The 26,450-nt window shown below is 54.0% G+C and overlaps 1 protein-coding gene across 1 annotated transcript; it reads right to left on the reverse strand.

The window, feature by feature from the left end:
- Positions 1-267: 267 nt before the first annotated feature.
- On the reverse strand, positions 268-26,450 carry LOC136484144 (uncharacterized). Its single transcript, XM_066481337.1, has 8 exons — positions 26,319-26,450; positions 25,997-26,093; positions 25,582-25,714; positions 25,393-25,500; positions 24,840-24,971; positions 1,258-1,406; positions 1,126-1,179; positions 268-660 (listed from the first exon to the last, which is right to left on the reverse strand). Exons 2-7 carry the CDS (start codon positions 26,085-26,087, stop codon positions 1,145-1,147), a joined length of 648 nt encoding a protein of 215 aa, XP_066337434.1. The 5' UTR covers positions 26,088-26,093; positions 26,319-26,450; the 3' UTR covers positions 268-660; positions 1,126-1,144.

Raw genomic sequence — 26,450 nt, forward strand, 5'->3', positions numbered from 1 at the left:
AGCCTACCCTGTTAGTGCCTGTATTTTATCAAGTGGTGTGCATCACAGTGATCTGCCTTTATGTGCAAAAAGAAGAGAAGATACCGTAATAGACATCGAGATTGAATAGAATCATTTTTGCCAATAGTTCAGTTTCAAAAGGTCGACAATCTGTTTCCCAATATAAACAACGAAGGCTTCAAATAGCAACAAATACACTATTTGACACACAAGTCAACAATACTTACATAAACAACGGTGTGAATCAGACAATCAGCACTTAATAAACAATGATGTGATTCATCGATTACTCACATACTCAACAATTGCTTAGAGGATACTTCACTGACATTCTGACAACAGCGGAACACAACAACCACATTTGTGGTTCAGGATCATGCAAATAAAGTGGGGGGAAAAAGTATACTTTACAACCAGATAATTCAATTAACTCCAAGAATTGCTAGTGAAATCTACAGCTTCAAATGTGGCTGCAATTATTTAGCCGCTCAACATCAAGAATGCAAGGTTCATAAATTGCGGTAAGTAATCAATTTATGGCAACTTCGTGATCAGCTCTTGAAAATCAAACACCACCCAGTCAGCTTCTGCTGCGACTGGCTCTCTCATCTGAACACCAGCATAACAGATGAACAAGTCTGCTCCGCCAGGTTGCCGAGCCTGCAAAGACATGGGCAAATTAATGTGACTGTATATAGTATTTTTATTTTGGTACAGTACTGTAAATAAAATTTCTATACACTGATATATCAGAGAAGTTTTGTATCATTAAGCTGAAATATTCACTAAAGAACAGCTGCCAGATGTTACTAGCCTCAATGCAAACCAATTACTTTCCACATGCCTTAAGCAGAATTAACTCTTTGGCCCACTAATTGTATCCTGATAAATTGTATTGCAGAAGTCACTCATCTATTATTTATATCTCATGCTACATGAACAAGAGAAACAACATTACAAAATTTGAGTGATAAACACAAACAGTGAGAAAGGTTTGCATTCCTCATCATCCATATCATTACAAAAATGAAGTTAGTGTTAACAACTACTGTTTACCCAAAGACATATCCATATTCATATCTATTGTCAGGATAGAACTTTTAAAGGCATTATCAAGCCATATACCTCCAGATCAGTTGCACCATCACCAATCATAACAACTGTCTTGTAGGAATGATCCTGAACAGAAGAAACAAATGTTAGCACACCAGTAAGAAGTAAAAAGCTGCAACCAAATGATATACAGTTTAAATAGACCTGTTTTATTTGCTGCACTGCTTTTCTTTACCCACACTGCACGAAGTGGGCCCTGTGGGATCAAATCCAGCATACTCCCCGGAAGTGCCAAATAACAATTGGCTTGCAATGATGTTTTCAGGAGGAAGACCAAGCTCAAATGCCACAGGCTGGAAACAAGACAAACATAAAAGTGATGATTGTGGGCCACTCAATGATAACCCATTTTATATACATGTGAGAATCACTTGCACATTACATTCATCACATTCGCAACTGAAAAAATAAAGTATGGTTTAAAGAAATTGTACTTTTTGGATCTTGTATCAGAAGTTAGATCCCTGTTTATTGTTGCAACTGATAATGTAGGTCTATCTTAAACTACAGATACAATAAAATACAGTTTGCTCCATCATCAGAATATAACGTTGTCGGCGTTTCGGACCGGGGGGTCCTCAACCAACCAGTGAATTTGTTCTGCGTGCTCCTAATTCCGGATGGTGATGCAAAGAGACACAAGGTTTATACTGGTTCAGGCAATCGAGACCCTACGTCCAGTCTGAGAGGTCGATCTTGTATTCCTTGCACCGAAGTGCTCGTAGTAGGGGGTTACAAGCTAAGGGAGAGAGGGAGCTAGTCCCAGGTCTCGGCAAGGTGTCGTGCGGGCCGCTTGAGGCGTTGCTCTTAGGCGGCAGGGATGTGCGCGTGTGTGTGTGTTACAAGGTATTCTCCTTTTTCCTAAAACGGCCCAAGTCCTCTCCTTTTATAGCCTGAAGGGAGGACAAGGACAGTACATGAGCTAACTATACGGTGTCGTGTGAACAGAGGCGGCGTGTCCAGGCCCTGTAGCCTGTTCCTGTGGCGGCGTGGTCGTCGAAGTGGTCTGTCCTTGGAGCACTGGGGCGGCGTGGTCGTCCCATCAGATCCTGTGCGTCGTGGGAGCCCCGGGACTGCCTCGGAGTGGGTGCGGCGGTGAACGTGCAAGCCACTGTGGATGGACTGTGCGCGAGGCCGAGACTTGGTCGGTGCCGAGGCTGCACCGCGGTGGAGGGGTCTCGGCAGGTGCGAACCCCAAGATAACCGAGACCTTGGTGTACAGTGTCGAGGCCTCGAGTGGGTGGCTGATCGTGGGCACAGCGTTAGGACACAGTGGTCGGTAATCTCCGCCGTACCCTGTCCCAGCCGGTATGGCGCTGATCGTGGACACAGCGTTAGGACACAGTGGCCGGTAATCTCTGCCGTACCCTGTTCCAGCCGGTATGGCGCTGATCGTGGACACAGCGTTAGGACACAGTGGCCGGTAATCCCCGCCGTGCCCTGTCCCGGCCGGTATGGCGCTGATGTGACCTTGGGTCCCGTCGGCCATTCTGTGGCGTTGAGCCATCGTCCGGCTGAGATTGCGGGAGTGGTTGAAGCATTAATGAGACATGACGCGCTGTCTGGAGGGTCGGTCGAGGCGGGGGGTGACGGGCTGCGGACGACCCGGCCTCGAGCGACACGGAGAATGAGGCATCGCGCGAGACGGAGATCGGGCTCCTTGCCGAGGCCTCGCGCGAGACGCCTCGCGCGATACGGAGAATGCACCCCCTGCCGAGGCCTTCCGTGGAGAGCCTCGGGCGAGGCGGAGACGGCGTTCCCTGCCGAGGCCTTCCCTGGAGAGCCTCGCGCGAGGCGGAGTTTGTGTCAGGATGCCGAGACCTCCTGCTCGAGGCTCGAGGCGAGGAGGAGGACCCAGTGGGCTCGGTCGTGGCGGGTGAGGGGCCCACGGCTTACCTTCTAGCTTTATTTTTTTGATGGGACTTTAGCGACCCATTTTTGCTTGGGGTACCCCGTTCTAAGGTACCCGACAGTAGCCCCCGAGCCTCGGGGGGAGTGCGTGCACTCTCCCTGAGGGTTTGCCGAGGCTGGGTTTATATCTGCTCCGTAGGAATTGGGGTTTGTTTTTTGAGTTTACGGTGGGTGCGCGCGAGCGCACCCGCCGGGTGTAGCCCCCGAGCCCCTGGAGGAGTGAAGTTACTCCTCCAGGGGCTTTCTCCATTTTCGCGTTTGAGCGAGTAGTTCTTATTGCATTTGCCGAGCCCATAAGTGCAAGTTCGGGTTGCGGGGGTCTCGGCGAGGCTGCAGGAAAAAGCCCTCTAGCCTCCGCACGAAGCGAGAGGTTCGTCAGGGGCCCCCCTGACTTTGGGTATGGCCCTCACGCTTCCTTTCGCTCGGAAGGAGGGGTGGAATGTGCCAGGCTACCCTCGATGGGCGCGAGCGTGGACACTTCCGGTGAGCTGTTATCGGGTAGTCCGAGTGGAGGCCTGAGCCCTGTTCGCTAGGGGATGGCTAGCGGTCCAGAGACGCACTCCAAAAGTACCAGAGGGTTTCTCTAGTGGGTGCCGAGACCGTTCGCTGGGCCTCGGTGGCTCGGTGCCTCCCTATGGTGGGATCCCATTCGGATACTTCCCTGCCGGTCTCGGACACGACTTAGGACGCCCCGAGCGACTGTTCGCTCGGGCCTGGGCCATTCGTAGGCTCGCCCCGAAGTCGTCCCTGACTCTGTTGCCCTGGGGCGGCTGTCGAAACCTCTTGGAGGCCCAGCCTTCGAACCCCTGGACCGTAACGGGCTCGGTGCCCTTTATCGTGTTTTGTAATGAAACCTCTAGCGTGGGCTTGGACCGTTTGTCTTGGTCTTCGGGTGCAAGGGGAGCCCCCGAGCCTCCGCCTGGAGCAAGAGGGTGGTCAGGGGTCGCCTGACTTTTTCATCCGCCCCTCACATATCCTTTTCGTTCAGACGGAGGGTTTGTTTGCCGAGCCCATTCTGGTCTCGGCAAGGTTGCAGGAAGAGCCCCTAGCCTCTGCGCGGAGCGAGAGGGCCGTCGGGAGTTCCCCTGACTTTTTATACGCCCCTCGCGCGTGAGGGTTTATTTGCCGAGGCCCCTTTTTGGCGCGAGCCCGAGTTGTGGGGTCTCGGCGTATTTGCAGGAAGAGCCCCCTAGCCTCTGCACAGGGTGAGAGGGCCGTCAGAAACTCCCCTGTCTTTTTGTACGACCCTCACGCTTCCTTTTCGCTCGGAAGGAGGGTTTGTTTTGCCGAGCCCCTTTGAGTGCGAGCTGGGGTCGCTGGGTCTCGGCAAGGTTGCAGGAAGAGCCCCCTAGCCTCTGCATAAAACGAGAAGGCCGTCGGGGGTCCCCTGACTTTTTATGCGACCCTCACGCTTCCTTTTCGCTCGGAAGGAGGGGTGGAATGTGCCTTGCTATCCTCGATGGGCACGAGTGGTGGCACTTCCGGTGAGCTGTTATCGGGTAGTCCGAGTGGAGGCCCGTACCCCGTTCGCTAGGGGACGGCTAGCGGTCCAGAGACACACTCCAAGAGTACCAGAGGATTTCTCTAGTGGGTGCCGAGGCCGTTCGCTGGGCCTCGGTGGCTCGGTGCCTCCCTACGGTGGGATCCCATTCGAAGACTTTCCCCCAGTCTCGGACACGACTTTGGGCGTCCCAAGCGTTTCGATTGCTTGGGCCTCGGCCCCGTATAGGCTCGCCCGCGGTCGTCCCTGACTCTGTTATCCTGGGGCGGCTGTCGAAACCCTTTGGGGCCCAGCCTTCGAATCCCTGGATCGTAATAGGTTCAGAGCCCGGTTCCTTCATACGAAAGGAATAGGCCGCAGGGAATATCTTCCCTATTGGCTCGGCACGGGCGGCGCGCCTTTTGAGGCGGTTTCATGGGGAGTCGAAACGACGCCTGCTGCCGTAGTGGCCGAGCGTGACGTGGTGGATGGGACGTAACTGTCCTCGTATTTAATGCGGGAGACGTGGGCGCGTGGGCCGATGAAATCGGCTCGTGGTTAACTGCGCCGGACGGGGGGAAAACCTCCCCGATTTCGTCGCCCGTTCGTTTCGCCTTCTCCCTGCATAAATACCCGAGGAGTCTCGCCCCTCCTCGTCTTACCTTGCCTGCATTAGCACCGCCTTCGTCGTGCCTTCGCTAGAACAGCGGGTGCCGGGAAGAAGAGGAGAGAAGAGCGAGCCTAGGGAGAAAGCGAGAAAAAAGCGAGAGCGCGGGAGGGAGAAAAAACTCACCGCCGCACCCGATTCCTCCATCGCACCCATGGCCGGCGACATCGTCGTTGTCGAGGCGGACCCCTGGGATCCGTCGGACATCACCGAGGAGATGCTCCAGTCGCTTGTCGACGGTGGGCTCCTCCGCCCGGTGACAGACCCTACTAGGCCGGAGTGGATTGCTCCGTACGGCGAGCCGGAGCCGAGGCCTCGCGACAGCTACGTCGTGAGCTTCGTCTCCTTCCACGAGCGCGGCCTCGGTCTCCCGGCGGACCGGTTCATGCGGACGCTCCCGCACTACTACGGCGTGGAGATCCACAATTTTAATCCCAACTCCATCGCTCAGGCGGCTATCTTTGTTGCCGTCTGCGAGGGGTATTTAGGGATCGCTCCCCATTGGGAGTTGTGGCTCCATCTGTTCCGGACGGGGCATACTACCAAGCCGACGGGCACGTCGAGTAAGAGCAAGGCGGCGAGGGCCGGAGGCTGCACTCTCCAAGTGCGTCAGAACCGCCTGCACCTCTACATCCCGGCCCAACTCGCGTCCTCCAACCGCCGGTGGTACACGAGTTGGTTTTACCTCCGCAACGACGACGGAGGGCTTCCCCCCTACACTGGGCAGATTGTGGGGAGTTGCCCGGAGAGATGGAAGTGGGGTGTCCCGAAGGTCGACCAGCCCAAGCTGGAGCCGCTCCTGGAGGGGCTGGCGAGGCTACGGGGCCATGGCCTCACCGTGGCTGTGGTCGTGGCCGCCTTCCATCGCCGGAGGGTGCTGCCGCTGATGGCTCGGCGGCGGCGGCTGTTCGAGATGAAGCCGGGTGAGCCCATTGAGGGCACCCGGATGTCCTCCTCCGCCCTTTCCGACGAGGAAATTCTTCGTCGGGTGGGGGAGACGGTAGAGGTGAAGCTGAGGGGCGGCAACTTGACCCCTATCGCGATGCGGCCGTCGCGGGGGTTCCTTTCGCTGGTAAGTCGTGTGCCGCTGTAGCCTCTGAACCTCCTCAGTCTCCCCTTACCCCTTGTTCCCTCCTGCGCGTTTGTCGTTCCTTCAGGGAATGAGGGACGTGCGCTCCTCTCCGCCGCCCGTTCCCGAGGACGCGGGGCGACGGGCGATCAACCGCGCTCACGCCGATGCGCAGAAGAGGCGAAAGGACGCCAAGGCGGCGAAGCGCACGAAGCACATCCTCGCGCGCGAGGAGCTGGATAAGCGCCGCCGTCAATAGCGGAAGGATGGTCTCCCGTTGGAGGAATCCCCGTCGACATCGTTGTCGACGGAGGCCTCGGACGGGAACGACAAGGGCGAGGGAGGGCGAGGTCCCGTGGACCACCTTCCTGACGTCGTGGAGGTGGCGCCCGGGGTGTCGGCAAGCAGCCCGGCACCACCGGGAGGGGGAGGAGAAGCGGACCCGGGGCCGGCGGTTGCCCGCTCCGAGGCCGAGGCCGACACGCCCGAGGCGCGGGCGTTAGGCAAACGCGCCGTCAGCCCGGTAGGCTCGGCGGCCGTGGTGGAGCAGGTGGTGGTGGAGGCGACGCCACCGCCCCTGCAGAGGACCGAAGGGGCGCCGGGGTCCGCTGAGGACCGACCGGCGCCGATGGATACGGAGGCGACGCCTCTGCCGCCGCCTCCGCCGTTGCGGATGAGGTTTGCCGTGGCGAAGCGGTTGCCGCCCCGTTCAAAGTAAGTGTATTTTTTGGCAAGGTCATAGTGCCTTCCGTTCGCTTTTTTGGTCTCGCGCTGACCCTGTAGGTTAATTTTCCTTAGTCGTAAGCGGCCTGCGGACGACCTTCCCTTGGCGCCCCTTAAGGCGCTTAAGGCGAGCCCCGGCTCCTCCGCCCACTGGGTGGCGGAGGCACAAGCCGCCATCCACCGCGGCGCGGCGTCGGCGAGGGTCGACCTGAAAGAACCGGCCGCCCAAGGAGGGGCTGCCGAGGTGGCCCCTATACCGACGAGAGAGGGATCGCTCCCATCCCGCAGGGGCGAGGCTCACGAGTCGGATGGGGCCGGCGTGCCCTTGGTTGCCGAGGCCCCCGGGGTCTCCGAGGCTGAGGCGACGGAGGACAGGGCGCCCAAGACCGCCGAGGCCGCGGTGGCTGCGGTCGGTGTTCCTGCGTCCTCCGAGGCCACGATGGCAGAGGCTGAAGCCCCCGAGGCCGTCGAGGCCATAATTGCGAAGGCCGGAGCCCCCGAGATCACCAAGGCCGTCGTAATGGCGGCGGGGCCGTCCGTCCAGGAGGCGGAGATGAAGGCGGCGGAGGCCTCGGTGGCGCCCTTGGCTCAGGGGCCGCCGTTGTTGCGAGAGAGCGCCCGAGAGGCGGAGGTCTACCCGATCTCTTCCGACGATACCTCCCGGGCGCGAGAGGTGGTCGACGCCGAGGATGCCGGTGCCATGGAACAGCCGGCGTCGATCTTGGACGAGGGAAGTTCGGCCCTCGTGCAGGTACTGTGGCGGAGCCGGGATGACCCTGAGGGGGAGCCTCTGTTCGTCCTCGAGGACGCGGCCGAGGGCGGGCGCTAGGGCACCTTCGAGCAATACCGCCAGCTGGCGGAGCGGTCGCTGCGGACGGCCTTGTCCGTGGTGGCCGACGAACTGCCCGGAGTCGCCCAGGTTCGCGTTTTCCTTTCTCGCGTGACATCGTTCTTTTCTCGGTTTTGTCGCAATCGACGACCTCTGTTCTGCTTCCTCAGGAGCTCGAGACCCGGTCCCTCGGGAAGTCGGTCTTTCTCCAACGGGAGAGAGGCATTTGGGACCAGCTTCAGCGGCAGAAGGGCCTTCTTGCCGACGCTAACGAGCTTCTGTCGGCGCGAAGCGCGGAGGTGGAGGACCTCCGCCTTCGCTGTGCCGACGCGAAGGTCGAGGCGGCCACGGCCCAGACGCAGCTCGCCCCTTTGGCGGCACGGGTCAAGGAGCTGGAGGAGGAGCTCACCCGCGCAGTCAGCGATCGGGATGCCTTCAGGTCCCGGGCTGAAGAAGCGACGGCCTCGGGCAAGGCCCTTGCCGGGCAGCTGGGGGCAGAGGAGTGCACACCGGCTGACAAAAGGCGCTCTGAACGAGGCCCTTGCTGCGGTTGAGGCCTCGCAAATCGAGGCTGTGGTTTTGAAGGGGACGGTCGAGGGTGAGTTCCAGTCCCTTTGTTTTGTTTCCTTTTCCTTATGTTCGCTCCCTGACTTCCTTGTATGACGTAGAGCTGGGAAGTGAAGCTTTCGGGGCGGCCGAGGCCTCTCGGGTCGAGGCCCAGCGGTTGAAGGAGAAGGCCGAGGCCTGTCAGGCCGAGACCCGACGCTGGGAGCAGAAGGCCAAGGGTGAGTTCCGTGGGCTTCCGTCCCTAACTTAGGTTGTTCTCTCTCGCTCGACCTCATTCCATTTTCCGCGGTGCAGAGTCAGAGGCGGAGATCATTCGGGCCGTCGAGGCTTCCAGCGCGGTGCAGACGGTGCTCGAGACCGAGATCGGGGAGCACGAGGCGCTGAAACGTGCTGCCCTTTCCGCCTGCGAGGCCTTGGAGGTCGAGGGGGTTCAGTCAGGCAGCTCCCTTGGGAGCCGCTTGATTGCGCTGAGCAGCCAGATGCGCGAGCGGCTTCGAGGGGCGCTGCACACGAGTGTCAAGCGGGCGTTGGCCGTCATCTCCTCTCACTACCTTGGCGTCGACCTTCCGGCCATCAGTGATGGCTATGTTCTGCCTGATGATGACGAGGAGGCCGACGCGGCGGTCACGAAGCTAATGGAGACGGCTGAAGGCCCTAGCACGACGCTGGCGACGCTCTTCGAAGAGGAGGTGGTTCCTCCCCTCCCATCTGCCGGTGCTGAAGGCCCTGAGCCTTGATCTGGGCCCCGGGGGCTATGTAAAAATAGAATAGGAGTTATTTTTGTATCGTAACGCTTGTGGCCGTTGAGGCCTTTATTTTTGAAGTATTTGTGTTCCTTAGTTGTTTTTCTTATGTTTCCGAGCCTCTGCCCTCTGTTGCTCCTGATCGGATTTTGTTTGTAAAACACCCCCCTAGGGCCTAAGCCATCCCTTGAGCGAGAGGTAGTGAGGGAGTGCCGTAGCCCGGAGGCGTAGGCTGTCTCGCGACTCTACCGGCCTCTTGCTTAGGAAACAGACCTTGGTCCGAGGAGTTTTTACAACTGATTCGTCAGAGCCTGCTAGGGACTTGGCGTAGGAATTTTTGCGAAAAACAACTGAAGAATGGTGCGTGGGACCTAGGGGACACCTAGGGGGGGTCCCCTATCTAGCCCCCGAGGGAGGCTTGGTTCTGCCGAGGCAGAACCGAGTCTCCCTTGCCGTGTTACTGTATTGTCGTGGCCTATGATGGGCTCGGGGGGGTTTTCGAAAAGTTAGATCAACTAAAGAACGCTTTTTAATTGTATTTCGAGAAACGACATATACAATGCTTGAAAATTTAGGGATAAAAACGACGTAGCTGTTCTATGTTCCAAGCGTTGGTAAAGACTTCGCCCTTCTCGTTGGCCAGCTTGTAGGTCCCGGGCTTCAGCACTTGGGCGATGATGTACGGTCCTTCCTATGGCGGGGTCAGCTTGTGGCAACCCTTGTTGCTCTGTGCTAGCCTCAACACCAGGTCGCCTACCTTCAAGTCTCGGCCTCGGACGCGTCGGGCCTGATAGCGCCGCAGGCTCTGCTGGTATTTGGCCGAGTGTAGTAGCGCGACATCTCGGGCTTCCTCCAGTTGATCAAGGGCGTCCTCTCGGGTGGTGTGGTCACTTTGTTCGTTATAGGCTTGCAGCTTCGGGGAACCATATTCCAAGTCGGTGGGGAGGATGGCCTCGGCCCCATAGACTAGGAAGAAAGGCGTGAATCCCGTGGCTCGGCTTGGAGTGTTCCTCAGGCTCCAAATGACCGACGGGAGTTCGGCGAGTCATTTCTTGCCAAACTTTTTCAACCGGTTGTGAATCCTTGGCTTGAGGCCTTGTAGGATCATGCCGTTGGCATGCTCTACTTGGCCGTTGGTCCTTGGGTGTCCTACGGCCGATCAGGCCACACGGATGTAGTGGTCGTCGCAAAACGTCAGGAACTTTTTGCCGATGAACTGCATCCCGTTGTCGGTGATGATGGTGTTGGGGACCCCAAACCTGTGGATAATGTCAGTGAAGAACAGCACCGCCTGCTCGGATTTGATTCGATTGATCGGGCGAGCCTCGATCCATTTGGAGAACTTGTCGATTGATACCAATAGATGGGTGAAGCCCCCGAGGGCCTTCTGCAGAGGCCCGACCATGTCGAGCCCCCACACGGCGAACGGCCACGTGATGGGGATTGTTTGCAGGGCCAGGGCCGGGAGATGTGTCTGCCGGGCATAGTACTAGCATCCTTCGCAAGAGCGTACTAGCTTGGTAGTGTCGGCCACTGCCGTCGGCCAGTAGAACCCATGGCGGAAAGCGTTCCCTACGAGCGTCCGAGGCGCCGCATGGTGCCCGCAGGCGCCTGCGTGTAAGTCCCAAAGCAGGGCTTGGCCCGCCTCGGCACTGATACACCGTTGGAGGACACTTGAGGGAGTTCGCCTGTACAATTCGTCATTGTAGAGGGCGTAGGTCTTGCCTCGGCGCGCAAACCGTCGCGCTTCGGTTCTGTCGTCAGAAAGCTCCCCCCGATCAAGCCAATCGAGGAACGGGACTCGCCAATCCGCGTTCTGATCAGTCTGCGGAGGTTCGGCGTTGACTTCCATGACCTCAGGCTCGGTCGAGGAGGTCTCGGCAGCAGAGGGGGCGTCGAGCTTTGCTGTGGGTTCCACAGGTGGGCCCCCCTCTGTTGCCGAGGTGTAGCCAATGGAAGGTTTGTGGAGGTCTCTGGCGAAGACGTTCGGGGGGACCGGGGCCCGCGCCGAGGCCATCTTTGCCAGCTCATCAGCGGCCTCATTGTATTTCCGTGCGACGTGGTTTAGTTCGAGGCCGTCAAACTTGTCTTCTAGGCGACGTACCAATTTGCAGTAAGCCTCCATTTTGGGGTCGAGACAATTTGACTCCTTCATCACCTGATCTATGACGAGCCTCGAATCGCCTCGGACGTCGAGGCGCCGTGCCCCAAGTTCGATGGCGACTTGCAAGCCGTTGATGAGGGCCTCGTACTCTGCCGCGTTGTTGGAGGCGGCGAAATGGAGCCGCACCATGTAGTGCATGTGTACTCCGAGGGGCAAGATGAAGAGCAAACCCGCGCCTGCCCCGGTCTTCATCAGGGATCCGTCGAAGTACATGGTCTAGCACTCTGTCTGAATTTGAGTAGGTGGCAGTTGGGTATCTGTCCATTCAGCCACGAAATCGGCCAAGACCTGAGACTTGATCGCTTTTCGAGGCGCAAAGGTCAAGGTTTCCCCCATAAGCTCGACAACCCATTTGGCTATCCTGCCCGAGGCCTCCCGGTTGTGAACTATCTCGCCCAGGGGAAAAGATGATACCACAGTCACTGGGTGTGACTCGAAGTAGTGACGCAGTTTGCGCCGGGCCAGGACCACGGCGTAGACCAGCTTCTGGATATGGGGGTAGCGTGCTTTGGTCTCGGAGAGCACCTCGCTGATGAAATAAACAGGTCGTTGGGTGGGCAGAGTATGCCCCTCTTCCTACCTCTCTACCACTACGGCAGCGCTGACCACTTGGGTCGTTGCGGCGACGTAGAGTAAGAGGGTCTCGTCCATGGCCGGAGGTATCAGGACGGGAGGATTCGTGAGCAGTGCTTTGAGTCTGTCGAGGGCTTCTTCGGCCTCGGGAGTCCAAGAAAAACGCTCGGATTTTCTCAAGAGTCGGTACAGAGGCAAACCTTTTTCGCCGAGGCGCGAGATGAAGCGGCTCAGGGCCGCAAGGCATCCCATGACCCTCTGTACTCCCTTGAGGTCTCTGATTGGTCCCATGCCAGTTATGGCCGAGATCTTCTCTGGGTTGGCTTCAATGCCGCGTTCCGAGACTATGAATCCCAAGAGCATGCCTCGAGGGACCCCGAACACACACTTCTCGAGATTGAGCTTGATGCCCTTCTCTCTTAGGCATTTGAAGGTTATCCTCAAGTCATCGACGAGACCCTCGGCCTTTCTGGTCTTGACCACGATGTCGTCTACGTAGGCCTCGACGGTCCGCCCAATGTTGTCGCCAAAGACCTAGGTCATGCACCGCTGGTACGTGGCACCTGCGTTTTTTAGGCCGAAGGGCATCGTCACGTAGCAGTACATGCCGAATGCTGTGATGAAAGAAGTCGCGAGCTGATCGGACTCTTTCATCTTGATTTGATGGTAACCAGAGTACGCATCAAGGAAGGACAGGGTCTCGCACCCTGCAGTGGAATCAACGATTTGATCGATTCGAGGTAATGGGAAGGGGACCTTTGGACAGGCTTTGTTCAAACCGGTGTAGTCTACACACATCCTCCATTTCCCATTTTTCTTTTTGACTAACACGGGGTTAGCCAACCACTCTGGGTGGGACACTTCCTTGATGAACCCGGCCGCCAAGAGTTTCGGTATCTCCTCACCGATGGCCCTACGCTTTTCCTCGTCGAAGCGGCGCAGGCGTTGCCTCGTAGATCTAGATCCGGCCCGGATGTCCAGGGCGTGCTCGGCGACCTCCCTTGGTATGCCCGGCATGTCCGAGGGACTCCATGCGAATATGTCGGCGTTCGCACGGAGAAAGTCGACGAGCACGGCTTCCTATTTGATGTCGAGGGTGGCGCTGATCCTCAGCGCTCGGTCGTCGGGGCAGGCGGGGTCGACCGGGATGAGTTTGATGGCCTCGGCAGGCTCGAACGCCCCCGCGCGACACTTAGAGTCAGGCACCTCGCCACTGAGTTGGTCGAGGTGGGCGATGAGGGTCTCGGCCTCAGCAAGAGCCTCGTCGTACTCGATGCATTCAACGTCGCAGTCGTATGCATGTTCGTACGTGGACTCAATCATGATGACACCGCTAGGGCCTGGCATCTTGAGCTTAAGGTAGCTATAGTTGGGGACTGCCATGAACTTGGCGTAGCACGGCCGCCCCAGAATGGCGTGGTAGGCTCCACCGAACCCGACTACCTCGAAGGTAAGGACTTCCTTGCGGTAGTTGGAGGGGGTGCCGAAGTAGACGGGAAGGCCGATGCGCCCGAGGGGTCGCGTGCGCTTCCCTGGCACGATGCCGTGGAAGGATGCGACGTCGCCTCGGAGCCTCGACCGGTCGATCTCCAAGAGCTCCAGGGTGTTGGCGTAGAGGATGTTGAGGCCGCTGCCTCCGTCCATCAACACCTTGGAGAGTCGGGTGTTGCCGACGATCGGGTCGACAACCAGTGGGTACTGCCCGGGATTCAGAACATGGTCAGGGTGGTCATCTTGATCGAAGGTGATCGCCTCTCGAGACCAGTCGAGGTACTGGGGGTGGCCACCTTGACCGAGAAGACTTCTCGGCGTTCCCTCTTGCGCTGCCGCGCCGTAAGGCATGCCGAGGGCCCACCGAAGATCATGAAGGCGTTGCGTACCTCGGGGAACCCGTCGTCCTTGTCCTCGTCCCGGTCGCCAGCGCCCTTCTGCTTGGCGTCGTCGTCGGGAAGCCCGAGCCTGGCGTAGTAACGCCGCAGCATGGTGCAATCCTCGAGAGCGTGCTTGACCGGGCCCTGGTGGTAAGGGCAGGGTTTCTTGAGCATGTCGTCGAAGGGCCTAGGGCCTTTGAAGCCTCGGGGGTTCTTGCGTTCTGTGGCCGCGACCAGATCAGCCTCCAGGACCTCCTGCTTCCCTAGGCGCTCCTTTTTCTTTCTCTTGGGGAGGTGGGAGGCTGAGGCCTCGGGGGCCTCGTCCCTCCACTTACCCTTGGTGTCGGTGTCGGGGAAGATGGCTCCAACAGCCTCTTCACCCGAGGCGAAGCTGGTGGCGATGTCAAGGAGCGCGGCAGCAGAGCGCGGCACATTCCGACCTAACTCTCGAACCAAGTCCCGACAAGTGGTGCCGGAGAGGAAAGCCTGGACGATCTCCGAGTCGCCGACGCTGTGCAACTCGGTGCACTGTTTGGAGAAGCGCCGGATGAAGTCCCAGAGAGACTCGTCCGGCTTCTGGCGACAGCTCTTAAGATCCCAGGAGTTCCCAGGGCGCATGTATGTGCCCTGGAAGTTCCCGACGAAGACCCTAACCAAATCGCGCTAGTCGTGAATTTGCGAGGGAGGAAGGTGCTCGAGCCAGGCTCGCGCTGAGTCTAACAAGAGCAAGGGGAGGTTGCGGATGATGAGCAGGTCATCGTCCGCGCCACCTAGCTGGCAGGCCAGGCGGTAATCGGCAAGCCAGAGTTCAGGGTTGGTCTCGCCGCTGTACTTCGCGAGATTGGCTGGTTGCCGGAACCGGACGGGGAAAAGAGCAGCGCGGATGGCCCTGCTGAAGACCCGGGGGCCTGGCGGTTCAAGGGAAGGACTGTGGTCCTCCCCGCTATCGTAGCGACCGCCTCGGTGTGGGTGGTAGCCCCGAGCGGGCCCCTCGTTGTCGTGGCGTCGTCGCCTGCTGACCACCTCATGGTCTCCCTGTACCTCGCGCCGATTGCCGAGGCGATCCAGAAGCACGGGGACCCTGTGGGCTATTGGCGCTCGGTCGGGCTCGGGACGAGCCGGGGCTTCCCTGTCCTGCCGAGGCGGTGCCGTGGGCAGGTTCGAGGCGCCCCTGTGTCGTCGGGAGGCGGAACTCTCGGCCTGCTGAACCGCAGCGGTCTCTAGGAGATCCCGGAGCTCGCCGCGGACCCGCCTCCCCTCCGTGGTAGAAGGCTCGGGCATTGCGCAGACTAGCATTGCCGCAGCCGCGACGTTCTGGCTAGCGCGAATGAAGACTGGGGGTTGCTCACTCCCCTCGTCGTCATGGATGCGGTGATGCACATCGCGGGCCCTCCGTCGGGCTCCCCCGCCATCGCCGCGACCTCGCTGTTCCTGTTCGAGAGTCTCGAAGCTGCTGCAGAAGGAGTTGGTCTTGTTCGACCCTGGCCTGGAGCTCACGGAGCTGTTCTAGGTCTGGGCGCTGAGGTCGCGCAAGAGCGACGTTCTCATTTTGTGCGGCCGGCACGATGGCGCGTGGAGGTGTGGCGGCACCCGCACCTGGGCGAAGCGGGGAACGACTACCTGCCCCCTCGTCCTCTTCGCCCGCCCACGGCATCCCGAGCCCGACGTGAAAACACTCGCGAGTGGGGTCATAAGTGCCTTCGTCGTCGGAATCGGAGTAGCCGAAGCAGTAGTCGCTTGCGGCCAAGAACTGGCGCAAAGCCCCAGGGTCATGGAGCCCGGAGAAATCCACTCCGGGCCATGCCTCGTCCTCATCCGAGGGGTCGGCATGGGTGCTCAGGTCGAGACCGAAGCGCAGGCGACGTTCCGAGGGATGCTCGTGAGCGGCAGTGTAAGCGTAGGCGTAAGAGGCGGCGACATTTCTCAACCCAAAGGGGTATGAGGATGGTGCCGTCGCCAGATTCTGCCCCGCCGCGGTCGGTTCTTCAGGGAGTGGTGGAGCGGAGCTTGACGACTGGGCATCGCCGCGTGCCATCGGCGATTTTCCTTTGTCCAAGCTCAGGCTAGACAGGTCTCCAGCCAGGGACCCTGTGCCAACAGCTGGTCGTAGGATATCGGCGGGGGGTGGCGTGTCGCCCCGGATTCGCGTAGCGTCGGGGTGGCCTTGCTCGTGTCGTGCCTGGCGAGCGCGGCGAGAGCGGCCGCCTGGGCGCCGCCTGCGCCTGGGCTGCCGGTGCGTAACTTCATCGTCGGACGGTGGGGCTCGAGGAGTGAGGAGTACCATGTCGTACTCATGCCCTAGAGACATGAACTCTAGGCTCCCGAACCAAACCACGATGCCGAGACGCAATGGTCGTACGGGGTCTGCCATCCGAAACCTGCTGGGATGACGAAACTGACACGCAGAGGCCCTTACCTGGCGCGCCAACTATCGGCGTTTCGGACCGGGGGGTCCTCAACCAACCAGTGAATTTGTTCTGCGTGCTCCCAATTCCGGATGGTGATGCAAAGAGACACAAGGTTTATACTGGTTCAGGCAATCGAGGCCCTACGTCCAATCTGAGAGGTCGATCTTGTATTACTTGCACCGAAGTGCTCGTAGTAGAGGGTTACAAGCTAAGGGAGAGAGGGACCTAGTCCCAGGTCTCGGCAAGGTGTCATGCGGGCCGCTTGAGGCGTTGCTCTCAGGCGGTAGGGATGTGCGCGTGTGTGTGTTACAAGGTATTCTCCTTTTTCCTAAAACGGCCCAAGTCCTCTCCTTTTATAGCCTAAAGGGAGGACAAGGACGGTACATGAGCTAACTATACGGTGTCGTGTGAACAGAGGCGGCGTGTCCGGGCCCTGTAGCTTGTTTCTGTGGCGTCGTGGTCGTCGGAGTGGTCTGTCCTTGGAGCACTGGGGCGGCGTGGTCATCCCATCAGATCCTGTGCGTCGTGGGAGCCCCGGGACTGCCTCGGAGTGGGTGCGGCGGTGAACGTGCAAGCCACTGTGGACGGACCGTGTGCGAGGCCGAGACTTGGTCGGTGCCGAGGCTGCACCGCGGTGGAGGGGTCTCGGCAGGCGCGAACCCCAAGATAACCGAGACCTTGGTGTACAGTGCCGAGGCCTCGAGTGGGCGGCTGATCGTGGGCACAGCGTTAGGACACAGTGGCCGGTAATCTCCGCCGTACCCTGTCCCAACCGGTATGGCGCTGATCGTGGACACAGCGTTAGGACACAGTGGCCGGTAATCTCCGCCGTACCCTATCCCAGCCGGTATGGCGCTGATCGTGAACACAGCGTTAGGACACAGTGGCCGGTAATCCCCGCCGTGCCCTGTCCCGGCCGGTATGGCGCTGATGTTACCTCGGGTCCCGTCGGCCATTCTGTGGCATTGAGCCATCGTCCGGCTGAGATTGCGGGAGTGGTTGAAGCATTAATGAGACATGACGCGCTGTCTGGAGGGTCGGTCGAGGCGGGGGGTGACGGGCTGCGGACGACCCGACCTCGAGCGACACGGAGAATGAGGCCTCGCGCGAGACGAAGATCGGGCTCCCTGCCGAGGCCTCGCGCGAGACGCCTCGCGCGATACGGAGAATGCACCCCCTGCCGAGGCCTTCCGTGGAGAGCCTCGGACGAGACGGAGACGGCGTTCCCTGCCGAGGCCTTCCCTGGAGAGCCTCGCGCGATGCGGAGTTTGTGTCAGGATGCCGAGACCTCCTGCTCGAGGCTCGAGGGGAGGAGGAGGAGGACCCAGTGGGCTCGGTCGTGGCGGGTGAGGGGCCAACGGCTTATCTTCTAGCTTTATTTTTTAGATGGGACTTTAGCGACCCATTTTTGCTTGGGGTACCCCGTTCTAAGGTACCCGACAAACGTGCATACAAATTCGAGTACAAGCCAAAACAAATGAATCACGCTATGATATCACAGGACCTACTTTGATCATTTGTCGGAAGCCTCTTGACACAAGGAACACATCGATATTATTGGATTTTAACTTCTTAATTAAATCAGCCATTCCAGGAGAAATCCTACAAACCAAAAGACAGTTCTATTGATAATCTTGTGAGTGGACCAATGAACTGTACAATGCTGGTTTGTAAGTAGAAACACAATAGTTAACAATATTGCAATGCGGGGAAAACAATGTTGAGTGAGTTCTCTCTTGGTTTATTATTGTATTTAGGGAAATCTTAGGGCACTACAATAAAAGGCATAAGGCAAACTGCCCAAATGATAATTCTGTGGTTGGCTGTACAGATTTAAAGTACAAACTCTACTTTTTTTTGTTACTAATTACTAATTACTTTTTCTTTGCACAGAGTTATGTTAGAACTGTAGGAACACTGGGATCATAGATCTAGCCATAGACTGATTCTATTCGGCATAAAATAGACGTTGTACATCCTAGTGCATGTAAAACTAAAGAGACAGAGAGAGAAGGGGGAAAGGTACCGAACCTGACACGACAGAGGGGGAGGGTTCGGAGGCCGTCATCGGGTTCGTTGATGTAGTCTGCGCACAGGCAGCGACGGTTGGGGAAGACGTGTCGGAGATGCGGTGCCGGCGGTGAAGATGACGACGGCGCAGTGCTGTGGCGGAGATACTTCCCGTCACTAGCTGCGCCCCTCACTTAGATCGGGTTTAGGGTTTGTCGGTGGGGAGGTCGGCTCAAGTCAACCTCGTGATAAGAGCCGCCGGCCCCCAACTCATTTTATAGCGTAGGGTGACAGGGGCCCTCCAGCCATGGTGGGCTGGGCGCCCCCGATCAGGGCGCAAATCAAAGGACCAACTGGGCCGTTGGGTCCAGTTAGGTTAGAGATCAATCTAACAATCTCCCCTTTGATCTCTTTTCATCTTTCACTTTCATATCATTTACTTTTGTTCATTCCATTACAGATTAGCGCATAGAGCATGTCTCATCGTCATGGTCCATTGCCGATAGATTTAACAGCTACAACACACTACTCTGTTCTGAAACAGATACTTATCTTTGGGCCTTTTTTTGTCCAGGAATTATAGGCTTTCCCTTAAACCCATGCCGGCTACATGTTCTCTGAACACATTGGGTGGTAAGCCTTTTCTAAGCGGATCCGCGAGCATCTTTATTGTACTTATATGCTCAAGACTTATGACTTGATCCCGAACTTTATCTTTTATAACATAATACTTTATGTCAATGTGTTTGACAGCACCACTTGACTTATTGTTGTGAGCATACTATACTGTCGGATTCTTATCGCAGTATAACTTTAGTGGTCTATGATGTCGTCAACCACCTTCAAACCGGGTATGAGCTTTTTTAACCAGTTCACCTGCCCTGCTGCCTCATAACACGCTACAAACCTACAAACTCGGCATACATTGTGGACGATATAGTGACGGTTTGCTTCGAGCTTTTCTATGAAATAACTCCCCCTGCGAGAGTGAATACATATCCAGACGTGGATTTTCTATCATCTCCCGCATAATTAGAATATGAATACCCCACTATATGGAGTGAATCAGATATTCTATACGTCATCATGAGGCCTTTTGTTCCTTGCAAATAACGCAAGACTTTCTTTACCAATTTTCAGTGTTCTATTCCAAGATTGCTCTAGAATCTGCCAAGTAACCCGGTAACAAATGCCAAGTCAGGGCGCGTGCATACTTGAGCATATTGCAAGCTTACGACAGCTGAAGCATATGGAACCACTTTCATTTGATCGATCTCATATTGGTTCCTGGGCATTGAAAATCCCCATATCTGTCGCCCTTGACTATAGTAGCAGGTAAGGGACTACATTTGTGCATACTGAATTTATTTAAGATCCTTTCTATGTATACCTTATGTGACAGTCCTAATACCCCTTTACTTCTATCTCGGTGAATCTCGATTCCTAGAACGAATGAAGCTTCACTAAGATCTTTCATATCAAATTTTGAGGACAAAAACTTCTTTATCTCTAGTAGTAGACTGACATCACTACTAGCAAGTAAGATATCATCCACATACAGGACAAGGAAGATAAACTTCCCATTCTTAAACTTTGTATAGACACAATTGTCCTCCACATTCTCTTTAAACCCAAAATTCTATATTGTCTGATCAAACTTCAAGTACCACTGTTTGAAGCTTGTTTTAATCCATAAATTGATTTCTTTAGGCGGCATCCCATTCGTTCTTTTCCTTCCATGACAAAACCTTTCGGTTGTGCCATGTAAATATTTTCCTCCAAGTCTCCGTTGAGATATGTCATCTTTACATCCATCTGATGTAATTCTAGATCGTAATTTGCCACTAATGTCATTATGATTCTGAAGGAATCCTTACATGAGACTGAAAAAAGGTCTTATTTTAATCAATCCCTTCTCTTTGCGTAAAGCCTTTTGCCACAAGTCGAGCTTTATATCTCTCTATATTCTCTTGAGAGTCAAGTTTTCTTTTATAGACCCATTTACAGCCTACTGTTTTGACTCCTTTAGGAATTATCTCCAAATCCCAAACTTTATTAGCATTCATAGATTTCATTTCATCTTCCATGGCCTCAAGCCACTTTGATGAATGATCACTTCTCATGACTTCTTCAAATGAAGTGGTATCATCCTTCATTTGAAATTTCTCAGTGTTGTACACTTCATACTCAGCAGGAATAGCTGATTTTCTAACTCTTTGAAACCTTATAGGGGCCTCCACATTTGGCACATCTTCTGTTTGAGGCTGTTGTTGCTCCCCCTCATTTGTGACAATAGGTTCTATAGGATCCTGAAGAATAGGTTCCTCATCATTATTCATTGTTGCCATAGGCGGGATAACAATAGGTGCTGGCACCATAGTGTCTTGCACTATCGGTGCAGCGACAACAGGTAGTGAGAAAAATGACTCATGAATCATCGGAGTGGGTGCATACACCCGCTTCTCTTTAAGGTCAATTTCTCAAACTACCATGCCCCCCCCTTATCATCTCATCCTCTAGAAAAACAGCGTGTCTCGTTTCCACAAACTTTGTATGTCTATCTGGACAGTAGTAACGAAAATCTTTTGACTTTTCTATGTAGCCAATGAAATGACAACTCACTGTTTTAAGATCTAGCTTCCCAATGTTCGAGTTAAATACTTTAGCCTCAGCAGGGCTCCCCCCACACACGCAAATGGTTTAGTGAGGGTACTCTTACTGTCCACAACTCATACGGTGTTTTGGGCACCGACTTACTTGGTACTCTATTGAGAATATGAATGGCGGTTTTTAACGCCTCCATCCACAGGCTCAATAGTAAAGTGGAGTAACTTATCATACTACGCACCATATCCATCCGTGTACGATTGCGTCTTTCAGCTACTCCATTCTGCTGAGGTTCGCCCGGTGTAGAATACTGGGCTATTATGTCATTCTACTGTAAGAACCTTGCAAAAGGTACAGAAATTTGGCCATATGGGGTATGCCGACCGTAGTACTCCCCTCCACGGTCGGACCTGACTATCTTAATCTTTAAGTCGTATTGGTTTTCAACTTCTGCCTTGAATATCTTAAATTTATCCAATGCTTCTGTTCTTTCTTTGATTGGATAAATATAGCCATAATGGGAGTAATCATTTTTGAATGTTATGAATGAATCATAACCATCCACACTCTTTACAGAAAAGGGATCACAGATGTCTGCGTGAATAATCTATAGAATTCTTATGCTTCATTTGGCATTTTTCTTAATTTTCTTTACATACTTTCCTTTTATACAATCTCTGCATTGTTCTAAATCTGAGAGCTCTAATGGAGGAAGAATATCATTCTTAACTAGTCTTTCTATTCTCCCCCTCGAAATATGGCCTAAACGACAGTGCCATAATTTCGATAACGCATCGTGAGCTCTCTTTCGTTTTCTGTTTACATCCGCAGACGAGGATACATTCACATTGTCGCACGCAACATTCCCATTATCGCATACAACATTCACATCATCACGTAGTGATAACAAATAAAGCTCATTTTGTAAGATAGCAAGACTAACACATGCATCAAACTAGTTTAAGTATAGATCTAGCTTATCAGTTTAGATCCTTTCGGATTGGAGAAAAGGAAAGAGGATTCGGATGAACCCTAACCCTAACCGGGTTAAGGAAAGAGGGTTCGGTTGAACCCTAACTTCGATCCCCTCGGATCTGAGAAAAGAAGAGGGTTCGGATAAACCCTAACCCTAACTAGGTAAAAGAAAGACAAGAGGGTTTTCAGCCTTAAGAATGTAAGATGCCGAACCATAAAATCGTAGAGTTCCCCTCTGGGGAAGATAAACAGTGCCATTCCGAAACCCTAACCTTAACACAGTTAAACCCTAACCCATCCCAATCGGTCAAAACTGAGAAGAGCAAACGGATCCAAATCCGATTGGGGAAGAAGGAGAAAGGGAGACCTACCTCGCCGCTACGCAGCGTTGCTGTCATGCCGGCGCGTGGGGAAAAGAAAGGGCCGAGCCAAGGGCACTGCTCGTCGGGCTTCGGCCAAAGAGGCACCGCGGCCAGGCCACTCGACGGCGGCGCGCTCACCCGCTGGGGAGCGCGCACGCCGACGAGGGGCTGGCGACGGCGCCGTTGCTCCACTGCTGTTGCTCCAGCGCTTCGCCTCCTCATCGCTCGGTGCTGCGGTACTGAAGAGAGAAGAGAGAGCGGCGAAGAGAGAGAGCAGAGAAGAAAGTGAGCTAGGGTTTTCTGAGGAGGCCAGTGTCAGCGGGTTTTTATTCACCCGATCTCACCACTTGGCCGTCGGATCTGAACGGATCGGCGCGGACGGCAGAGATCAAGCGGGCCAGCGACGTGGCCCAGGCGGGCATGCGCGGCGCACGACTTTGCCGGCCCAGGCCCAGGTTGCGACCTGGGTGCGGCCTGCGCACGCGCGGAGCGATGGGCCGAGCCGGCTTTTGCCGGTTTTGGGCCGAAACAGTAAAGAATGAGCTCGGTTTCGTTTTTTCTTTTTTCTAGAAAATTGAAAATAGAAATTGGCTCAAAAGAAAAATAGAAAAAGTATTTTTCCCTGTGGGTAAAATTTAAGAAAATGAGTTCATTTATTCCGCTGCGTATTTAAAGATGTTATTTTCATTATTAAATTCGAACCAACGGGAGAATTTAATTTTGAAAAATAGATATGGTTTAATTGATTATAATATTATTATTATTCTGACCAACGTTGATTAATGGCAATACTATGATGTTTTGTCTTGCATTAATTCTATTTCTGCCCAACGGTGATGTAGAATTAGTGTAGAGAACAATTGTATGTTTTAATTTTGACCAGCGTTGGAACTAAGGCATGCAATTGTTATTATTACATTTATGTTCTCACTCTATTTGAATTGTGGTTTCAGACGGATACAACTTGATGAGTTGTATAAAAGAGATCCCCACTCTAAAAGGTGATAACTACATTGAGTGGAGGAAAAAGATCGACCTGGCTTTCATCCTCGCTGAGGTGGACTGGGTAGTCACCACACCTTGTCCCACAAAGTCTGTGGCATCGGTGAGGGAGACAAACGAGGCTGATGCCGCTTGGGCAACCAGAGAGAGAGATTTTGCATCCCAAAGAATATCCTATGACCTTGAGCATAGGAAATGGGTCACTGCCAACAAGTGTTTGGCTGTGATAAAGAACACGATTGAGCCTGCAATTGTGGGCTCAATCCCAGAGTGTGACACCGTCACTGAGTATCTCAAAAGAACAAAGAGTCAGTTCACTGGCTCTTCAAAGACATATGCTACCCAGCTGATAAAGCAGCTGGTGACAGAGAGATACTCAGACAATGGTGGCATAAAAGAGCACATACTAAGGATGAGCCATTTGGCATCCAAGCTAAAACCAATGGATCTGGCTTTCAAGGATGAGTTACTCATACATTTGGTTTTTGCTTTCTTGCCAAAAGAGTTTGACACTTTTATTGTCATCTATAACATACAATCCGAAAAATGGGACATAGAGAGGCTCATGGCTATGTGTGTGCAAGAGGAAGAGAAAATAAAAGCTGCCAATGGTGGCACTATCAATTATCTGAAAGATAACAAGAAAAAAAATACTAATGCTAACTTCTCCTCAAAGTCAAAGGGAAAGGGTCTCATGCTGCATCAGACTCAGCAAAACAAGTTCACAGTATAGAAAGATCAATGTCTCTACTACAAGAAGACGGGACATTATAAGAAAGATTGTCCCGATTACCTAAAGATGATCATGGTAAAGAAAGGTGAGAACATTATTATGTTCATAAATGAATCCCTGTATGTACAGTATTCGAAATCTACTTGGTGGATTGACTCAGGTGCAACTGTTCATGTTGCTAATTCTTTATAAGGATTCCGTTCGACGAGGACTACGCAAAGAAGCGAAATACACGTTAAAGTCGTAAATGAAGTCCAAGCAGAAGTTAAAGTCGTTGGCGATTTTTCTCTAGAGCTTGTTGATGGTTTCAACCTCATACTTAGAGATGTTTTTATGTTCCCTCATTACAGAGGAACTTGATTAGTGTGTCATGTTTGGACAATGATGGTTATGATTGCCATTTTAGAAATGGCAAATATAAGATAACATTTAATGATGCATGTGTTGGTCTTGCTATCTTACAAAATAAGCTTTATTTGTTATCATTACATGATGATGTGAATGTTGTATGCGATAATATGAACATTGCGTGTGACAATGTGAATGTATCCTCGTCTGCGGATATAAACAGAAAACGAAAGAGACCTCACGATGCGTTGTCGAAATTATGGCACTGTCGTTTAGGCCATATTTCGAGGGGGAGAATAGAAAGACTAGTTAAGAATAATATTCTTCCTCCATTAGAGCTCTCAGATTTAGAACAATGCAGAGATTGCATAAAAGAAAAGTATGTAAAGAAAATTAAGAAAGATGGACCACAGATGTCTGTGTGAATAATCTGTAGAATTCCTGTGCTTCGTTTGACATCTTTTTTAATTTTCTTTACATACTTTTCTTTTATGCAATCTCTGCATTGTTCTAAATTTGAGAGCTTTAATGGAGGAAAAATATCATTCTTAACTAGTCTTTCTATTCTCCCCCTCGAAATAGATCTAGCCATAGACTGATTCTATAAGGGATAAAATAGACGGTGTACATCCTAGTGCATGTAAAACTAAAGAAACAGAGAGGGAAGGGGGAAAGGTACCGAACCTGACACGGCAGAAGAGGAGGGTTTGGAGGCCGCCATCGGGTTCGTTGATGTAGGCTGCGCACGGGCAGCGACGGTTGGGGAAGACGTGTCGGAGATGCGGTGCCGACGGTGAAGATGACGACGGCGCAGTGCTGTGGCGGAGGTACTTCCCGTCACTGGCTACGCTCCTCACTTAGATCGGGTTTAGGGTTTGTCGGTGGGGAGGTCGGCTCAGGTCAACCTCGTGATAAAAGCCGCCGGCCCCCACCTCTTTTTATAGCGCAGGGTGACAGGGGCCCTCCAGCCATGATGGGCTGAGCGCCCCCGATCAGGACGCAAATCAAAGGCCCAACTGGACCGTTGGGTCCAGTTAGGTTAGAGATCAATCTAACAAGTTAAGTATAAGGGTGGAAACAGCAAAGGGACAAACACCTATAGCACATACCCATTATTTCCAAAAGGTAAATAGTAGAGGTGCAGAATCCAAATAGATAAAAATGGAAGGCCAAGCAATGACGTTAAAATAGTGGCTACCATACAGACTAAAATTAAGTTTTGAATAGGTGAGTTTACCTTGGTGGCCGCCTCTTCAGGCACTCCTCCACCTGGGAGAGAGAAGGCTTGATTAAAGACAGCCTGGCTGCCAGCGCCACCTCAAATGGGACAGTCCCTGTCATGGCCCTGAGAACATTAAGCCTAGGTCAGTTCTTCCCTGAAAAATCAACAGTCCAGATGAATCAATCTACAGAATGGAGAATTTACTTTGCTGTCCATTCAGCAACAGCTCTCCCTGCCCCACAGAAATCAGCAAGCTCGTCAATGCCCTCATCCAGGATGACGGTGCTATCAACATCGAAACATACCGCATCAGCATTGCGCAATGTCTCAATAGCCCCTGTAAACATGCAGGCAAGCAATAAGCAAGTTACTCCCAAGTCATTCAGTGTAGTTAAGCACTCTGGCATGGACGCTGGTCAGCCGCATGGTAGACTATCCTAATTAAACATCGCTTGGAAGGCTTCCAATCCAAATAAGAAAAAAACGAAGAACATTTGGAAGGCAGGGTATTGGCCAGAACCGCGGAGGACCCGTCCTTAGAGACCTCCAGTGCTGCTGCCAGTAGATTACGGCTCTTAGAAAGTTTGGCACAAAGAAACAGTGGGCTTGTCAAACGAACTGGCACTTGTGGTGGCTGAGCGGACGACGGCCGAGGAAGTGACGGCGAACTCCTCGGACCGGCACGCAAGCTGATCAGGCCGCCATACCATGCGCACCTGCAAATCAGACAAGGCGACCTGAAGTTGGAATGACAGCAGGATAGGTTGCGTCCGGATTCCTGGAAGCTCTAACTGGCACAAAGCATCGAACACCTCACGCGCGTGCGTGGTAACCAAAGGTCCCAACAAACCGAGTGGAGATCTCCCCGCTTGGACAGTGAAAATCCACAGGGGAATGATCCGGAGAGTGAAATCAGGACGAAGAACGGATCAGGAACTCACCTGCGCCAGGAGATTTGATGCGAAGTGAGGAACGCGCGCCGCCGTGTTCCTTGCTCGTTGAAATCCCAGACCAGCTGCCGCGGGTGGCAACTGCCTACTCTGTCGAGTAAAATGCACCAGCAGCCTAACAGG

The sequence above is a fragment of the Miscanthus floridulus genome, chromosome 9, assembly GCF_019320115.1.
Source record: "Miscanthus floridulus cultivar M001 chromosome 9, ASM1932011v1, whole genome shotgun sequence".
Taxonomy (NCBI): Eukaryota; Viridiplantae; Streptophyta; class Magnoliopsida; order Poales; family Poaceae; genus Miscanthus; species Miscanthus floridulus.

Excerpts from the sequence above, each read along its gene's own strand:
- LOC136484144 (XM_066481337.1), bottom strand. The coding sequence starts at position 26,087 with ATGGTATGGCGGCCTGATCAGCTTGCGTGCCGGTCCGAGGAGTTCGCC. Across the intron at positions 25,501-25,581 it reads GTTGCTGAATGGACAGCAAA|GGCCATGACAGGGACTGTCC; the intron begins GTAAATTCTCCA and ends TAATGTTCTCAG. Across the intron at positions 1,407-24,839 it reads CTCCTCTTCTGCCGTGTCAG|CCTGTGGCATTTGAGCTTGG; the intron begins GTTCGGTACCTT and ends TCTTGTTTCCAG.